At 26.5% G+C, this 7,903-nt stretch overlaps 1 protein-coding gene across 1 annotated transcript; it reads left to right on the forward strand.

The window, feature by feature from the left end:
- The first annotated feature begins 3,590 nt into the window (after positions 1-3,590).
- On the forward strand, positions 3,591-7,312 carry LOC120077634 (GDSL esterase/lipase At2g42990-like). The gene is made up of 3 exons (XM_039031583.1): positions 3,591-4,105; positions 4,254-4,743; positions 7,046-7,312. Exons 1-3 carry the CDS (start codon positions 3,716-3,718, stop codon positions 7,237-7,239), a joined length of 1,074 nt encoding a protein of 357 aa, XP_038887511.1. The 5' UTR covers positions 3,591-3,715; the 3' UTR covers positions 7,240-7,312.
- Positions 7,313-7,903: the final 591 nt, after the last annotated feature.

Genomic DNA, 7,903 nt, shown 5'->3' on the forward strand with positions numbered 1-7,903 from the left:
AATAAAATAGATAGGAATAGTTATCAAAAGTAATTATGTTTCTTATTAGTTATCAAAAGTAATTATGTTTCTTATTCTAAAAAAAAGAAGAAACGAAAAACAAGAAACAATGAATGAAAAATAGAAACTAGGAAACGAGAACGTTATCAATCAACCCAAAATTAATTGTTAAAAAAATCTCAATCCAAAGTGAAATCTTTCCCTTTGGAATAAATACTAATCCTTAAACATTATGATCATGATTTGAATTGAATAGAATGAATTGATATGTACTTGCAGTAAATGTGATTTCATCTAACTGTAAATTTAAATAGTAAGAATCCACCCTCATTTTCAACAGATTATAATGGTTAACTGCCTAAGTTTGAAAAATTAATAAAATTAGGTTTCGTTCAGCTTTCCTTCAACTTAAGTTTGAAAAATTAGGTTAGAATGTTTGATAAATAAATACATAAATAACTTATTTTAGATAATAATAATTAAAATAGACTTATAACTAACTTTTTAAATGGTTTTTTCATAATTTATGATTTTAAATAATTATTTAGTATGATAAATTTTGTTTGTCATAGAATATTAAGGAAAATAACTTTATTAAAAAAAATATCAACATGGTATATTTTTAAAAAAGATTGATACATTTAACTCATGAAAAATAGAAAAATAGACCTGATTATGTGAGAAATAGATAAATATATAAAATAAATATTTTTTTTAGAGTATAAAATTGAAAACTAAATATTAATTAAAATTTTTATCTAATTTTAGGAGAATCTAAAAGCTAATAGAAAGTTTTAAAGTAGACGTGAAATTAATGTTTTTTTTAAGTGATTTTAATAAATTTAATTTAAATCTTTTTACGAAATGCGAAAAACGGTTAAGAATTTTCCAAATGGTTTTTGACAAAGCTAAAGTATAAGAACTAGCCGTGTTTAGATTTAGCTTTCTTAAAAATCTATTACTTTCTTAACCATTTAAATAAATATATTATAAAAATATCATTCTATATTAATATATTATGTCACATCTATTTTCAAATTTTAATTGATTATTTTTTTGATAATAATTATTTTTTCTTAGACTTTTATCGAATAATCTTAAAATAATCGAAATTAATTGAAATTCAAATCATCTAAAACTTTTTTAAAAAATTATTATAACAAAATTTAAATTATATCACTATGATAATAACTGAAATAATAAGCTACTTTAACTCATATAAATAAATTATACTCATTTCGTATTAATTTATACATCGTAACTAATTTTACAACGGTTAATAATTAATTTAAAAGTGACGATAATTTCAATTTCAAACGGAATATAAAGTTGCTCAATTAACCCAAAAAATCCGTACTGAAAGTCAATGCCAAAAACCTAACTATGTTGCCAATTTATTAGGTCACGCTACAAATAATAAATACAACCAAACATTATTTTAATACCCAACTCCAACATAAATATTAACCATTATTTTTTTCATCAGAAATAAAATTTCTAAAATATGCATTCCTAGCTTAGCTGGCTGATCTCCTTTAATTCTGAACCGCAACATTGCTCGTATATTATATGTGTGTGAATGTATTATGTATGAATGTATTAAATTATACAATTCTATATAGTAATTTGCTTGGTAAAAGATACTTTAAGACTTGAAATTTTACTCAAGTAACAATTTTATCTTTCAACTATATTATAGCTTACTCCATATTTGGAGTTTCAAATATAATAATGTTATTTACATAAGTATTTATAATCTACAATTAATAATAGTAAATATTATTTCAAACCTCTCTTTATTAAAATATTGATTATTTACTGCCTAGATTAAAATAGCATGCACGCCAAACACATACTATTTATAACTCATACTAGAATAGTTTGTATCTCAAACACGCCCCCAAACGCCTCCTTAAGATTTGGAGTATGTGCTTATTTTAGTTTGCGAAGTTTTAAAAGCAACAATTTAATTTACCATTAGTTAAACTAACTGTCAAAGTATCTCAAAGACATTTAGACTCATTATAAATATTAAAAGTGTTATTTTTTGAACTTCAAAAATTACATACAACCATAAATAATTTTATAGACCAAAAGAGTATTTTGCAAATAATATATTGGATATTGGCATCAATTACCTTAGGACAACAAAATAGGTCAATCTTGTACAATGTAATTTATTTTTCTTTTTCATGACCAAATGAATATATATATCCTTCTCTCTCTTCCCATTTTTCATTTTTGGAAGTGAAATAAAATATTTCGCGAGAAATTAGATTGCTTACCAAATTTAGTAGCCAAAATATTTGTTGGGAAAATGACTGATTTTTTCATCCTTTTCTTAAAGATTATTTTCCTTTGTAGTGTTAATAATATCTATGATTATATATATATATATATATACCTGCTATTCCAACAAACATCACCAAATATAAGGACCAAACACTTTATGTGCATTCATATCTTTCTTAAATTTCTTTAGGACCCTTCATATATTTAGAGTAGGTTTTTTTTTTTATTTTTTATAACCACGTGAATGTAATAATTGACTTTGTTTTTTTTAATAATAATAAATGATTTATGCAAATTTTGTGTACTGACCATTTCGGTTCAATTTGATATATCTTGGTGGATTAGACAACCACTTATTATCTCAAAAAGTTGATGGTTCAAATTTTAGATGACAAGTGATTTTATTATTTTTCCAACTCAATTAAATAAAAACATTTGTGTATAGGATGCAAACAAAAATTAATGAATTATATGCAAACAAAACATTGTTCAAGTAAAAGAGGTTCTCCATGTAATAAAAAACCCAAAATTTGACTACTAACATTAAGCATACACATTTCTACTTCTAAAAGATTAAAAGCTTCAAATTTCTTTATTCTATTAATATTTAGTCCATCAACTTCAAACTTTGAATCTAATCCATCTTAAAATTTATATAACTTTCAAATTCCTCTAATTTATAAGTAATTTTCGATATATGCTACACTTTTTAAAAAAGACAACTTTACCAAACATAAAATCAAAATTTTCTTACCTTATTGGAAGAAGACTATCTAAAGTCTTCCCATGACTCGAGGTTTTTTTCTTTTGTTTTTTGAGGGAGAGTACAGTGAATGAACTTTGAGTTTGTGTGCTTCTCTCAAGTTTAGCCTACACGAAAAAATTTCTAGAATTTTACAATTTATATATTGAATTGACTATCAAAGAACATTCAAGTAGAATTGACCCATCCTATCTAGTGGACTATTGTTCGAATCTCAAGTCAAGAAAAATTTGCCTAACTTATTTAAAAAAATTTGATATAAGTCAATTCGTGTCTAATTCCATTCTTATAGTTAAAATAAATTAATCTAAATATTTTTAGGATCGCGTTTGAACACATAAACAATTTCTAATTCCAATTTGTTAGAGTTTTTATATAACAATTCCGGCCACCACAACTGAAAAACCCTCCACATGGCTTAATTACCTAAAAACCCACTAAACTATATAATATATTATTGGCATTTTTGCATGTAGATTTGTTGGACCAGCAACCACACCATCAAAATCCTCATTAAATTTTCCCACCAAACCACACCTCTCTCTCTCTAAATTTATATCAAAATTTAACCCTCCAATTCATCTTTATCACTCTCAATATATATCTTCCATTTTCTTTCCCAAAGAACAGTTTTTTTTTCCTCCCATAATATTAATAATAATGGGGGGTTTCTTGTTCTATGTTAACCAATTATTATTATTGTTCATGTTTATAATAATTTTGAGATTGGGATTCAAAGTTGAAGTTGAAGCTAAAATTCCAGCCATCATTGTGTTTGGAGATTCATCTGTCGATTCAGGTAATAACAATGTGATTAAAACATTGTTGAAAAGTAATTTTAGGCCTTATGGACGTGATTTCCTCGCCGGACAACCCACCGGAAGATTCTCTAACGGCAAAGTTCCGCCGGATTTTATTTCTGAAGCTTTTGGTTTGAAACCAACCATTCCGGCTTACTTAGATCCAGCTTTTACTATTGCCGATTTCGCCACCGGAGTTTGCTTCGCCTCCGCCGGTACTGGCTTCGATAACGCCACCTCCGACGTCCTAGTAAGCCTTCTCAATTAACGATGTGACTTTAATTGTATCCATGTTTCATCTTTAACCAGCTTCATATCAAATATTTAAAACTTTGTTTGAAAATTGTGTTTATTTTCTCGTAATTCTTTTATAATAATGTTCATCTTTTTTCTTTCAGAATGTGATACCACTATGGAAGGAAGTGGAGCTTTACAAGGAGTATCAAATGAAACTAAGAGGGTATCTTGGGAATGAGAAAGCAAATGAAGTGATAAGAGAAGCATTATATTTAGTAAGTTTAGGAACAAACGATTTCTTAGAGAATTACTACACAATTCCTCGAAGGAGACTTCAATTTAGCATTCAACAATTTGAAGATTTCCTTTTGGAATTGGCAAGAAACTTCATCAAAGAAATTTACAGTGTTGGAGTTAGAAAAATTTCATTCACAGGACTCCCTCCAATGGGCTGTTTGCCACTTGAAAGAGCAACAAATGTTATGGCTAATTTTGATTGTGTTGACAAATACAATCTTGTGGCTTTGGAATTCAACAACAAATTGGAAGCTTTTGTTTGGGATTTGAATACACAGCTCCCTGGTCTTACTATGGTCTTCTCAAATCCTTATCCTATATTTTATCAAATCATCACCAACCCTTACTCATTTGGTAAGATATCTTATAACCCCTTTTTTTACTTTTTTTTTTTTTTCCTTTTTAAATCTTTCGATAGTCTCGGGTGAATTTCAGCATCATATCATGAGATTTTTGTATGAATGTGACTCAATCCTAAAAAAACTAATGAAAACTAACCTTCTATTTATGTCTAGAACATTCCACCATTGTCTAGAATGCATTATCACGTTAGAGATGTCTCACCCATCACGAAAGGAATGGAGCCTAACGAGATTTTCATTTTTAATCACTGATTGGTCTGACTGTTGATTTAATGTCGCACTACTATTTTGGGATGGGAGGGACATCCTTGACGCAATAGTGCATTGTGACATCAATAGAAGGTTAATTTTTATTCGTTTTTTAAGTTTAGGTCATTATGCATTAATACGTACATAAATGAGTCATTTGTACAAAATTCTCTCATATCATCATCTCTATCATATAAACATTTTATTGGATTTAACAATTGATAACGTTAATATTAATTTCAATCGTAAGCAACACATGGACATGTTGCTTTTTGAGAGTGTAGGATTGTTATTGTAGGTCAAATGTCATTAATTATTACAATATATGTTTTTTTTAGAAAATCTTATATAAGTATTGCTCAAGTTAAAAACATTTAAGGTATGTTTGAAATATATTTTCAAGTGTTTAATTTAAAAAATAAGTCATTTTGAAATAAGTGAAATGTTTTGGCAACCACTCAAAATAACTTTTTAAATTTATTTTAATCATTTTTTTTATCAAAAATTTATAAATAAAAATGATTTTTTTGAAAAACACTTTTTTTTTTCAAATCAATCCAAACATGTCCTTAATTTTAAATTTTTGATGTGATTTCTTGAGGTATAATTGTTGATTTATGTGAAAATAATCTTAAAACTTTAAACGAGTGAACAAAAAGTAAGATGTACCTAGTTGGTACTCATTCGAGAAAGAATGTACCTATCTATTATGCAACCTTGTACCTAAAAAATTGCCACGTTGTTATTTTTATTTTTTTTTAAAAAATAATAATAATAATAATTATTTTTTTTGTATAAAAATAGGGAGAGTATGGAAATTAGGTGTAGATTAGATTAGACTACACCTAATCATTGCTGTTAGTTTGAGTACCTATTAATTTTTCTCCTTTTTTTTTTTTTAATTTTTAACTACATTGGTATAGATCTCACCCATTGATTGTTTTTATTTTTAAAATTTTAGAGACTATTCTAATTATGGTTTAAATAAACACTATTAAATATAAACTTTTATGAAAGTAATAATTTAAGGATGTGTTTAATTTAACTTTTAAAGTATTTAATTTTGAAAAAAAAATTGAGATATTTGATAACCACTCAATATAGTATTTAATAAAACATATTTTAAATCATTTTTATAAAAAAAAATTAATAAAAATATTTTTTTTGAATTTTTTTTTTTCCCTAATCAATCCAAAGAGGCTTTAAGTCTTCAAACTTTAGTTTGTAAGGATTCAGTCTCTATAATTTCAGTTTTATAACAATCTAGACTTAATATTTTAAAAACATTTAAATCCCTACCATGAAATATATATATTATTAAAATTTATTGAAATTTCTTACCTATTACGTGGATCAATGAACTGATTAGGAATCAAACATCTTTACAAAACTACAGAGATTAAATCCTTAGATAATTAAGGATAATAAGCACCGACATGCAATTTTGACAGAACATTTTATGATACAAAAATGAAATTATTTCTTTTATAAAATTTAGTGACCAGAAATGATTTTTTAACTTTTATTGACCTCATCAATCTCTAGGAATCGATTGAGGGGAAGGAAAATATCTAAAGTTAGTTTGGTAGGAAAAGAGAAACCACCATTTATATATAACACACCACATTGCATTGAGCATAAAAAATTAGGTGACACTCATAAATAACTTCAACAGCTCTGGCAGCCAAATCTGTGGCATTTGGTAGCACAATCTTTAAGACACTGCCAATCCAACCTTCTTTCTCTTTACCATTTATGGAAAATTTATAATGCCTAGGCCACTACTCACTTTCTAGACTTGAGTAATATACACTATCAACTATATAATCTATCTATCAATAAATTTCTACTAATAATATGATCTATTATCGATAGATTTAAGAGATTAATTTAAATTTTTTTTTATATTTTACTATATTTGCTAATAACTTGAACTTGATTGCTATATTTGTAGTTGGTCTGTTATCCATAACGTCAAGTTACAAGTTTTTAGTCTGAACTTTTCCTTCCTATACTTCTATTTTATTTTATTTTTGAAATGGTAGGGTATGAGGTGGCTGGAAAGGCATGCTGTGGAACAGGGACATTTGAGATGAGTTATTTGTGCAATCAAGAAAATTCATTAACTTGTCCAGATGCAAGTAAATATGTGTTTTGGGATGCCTTTCATCCCACACAAAAGACCAACCAAATTATTGTCAACCATTTGCTTCCATCTCTTCTTTCCACTTTTAATTAATTTACTTCTTTTCATTTATAAACAAACAACATTAAAAATTTTCTATTTCAATAACATTATTTTTTATTGCTCATCATTTATTTTTATTTCTCCTCTTTTTCATTATCATCATCCATCTCTATGTATCATTATCATTCTTCTCATTCTTTATTAATAATTTATCTTAAAATTTTTGTCTAAGTTTTGTTGCTACAATCTATATATGATATTGACTTATATACATGACATCAATTAAAAAGGTTGTTTATTCTATAATCTATCTATTGTTACTGTTATATGTGTGTGGCTAAAGCTAATTTTGTGAATAGTTCCCTTTCATAATCTATAGTTTTGAGGTTCGCATTATTGTGTAATGATGGTTGAAAGTAAGGATCTGTGTGGGGCTATAAAATCCATCAGCTACTATGAATAATATTTAAGTTTAATCAATGAGTAATTCCTTAATATTTATCAATTTCAACGCTAAAGGTGTGTTTGGAATACATTTCAAGTGTTTAATTTGAAAAATAAGTCATCATGGAAGAAATTGGAGTGTTTGATACTCCTCAAAATAGTTTTTCAAGTGTATTTTAATCCGTTTTTATCAAAAGTATTTAAATAAAAATGAGTTTTTGAAATTTTTTTTTTTCTCAAGTCAATCCAGATGAGCCCTAACTATTTGAAT

The sequence above is a fragment of the Benincasa hispida genome, chromosome 5 (genome assembly GCF_009727055.1).
Source record: "Benincasa hispida cultivar B227 chromosome 5, ASM972705v1, whole genome shotgun sequence".
Taxonomy (NCBI): domain Eukaryota; kingdom Viridiplantae; phylum Streptophyta; class Magnoliopsida; order Cucurbitales; family Cucurbitaceae; genus Benincasa; species Benincasa hispida.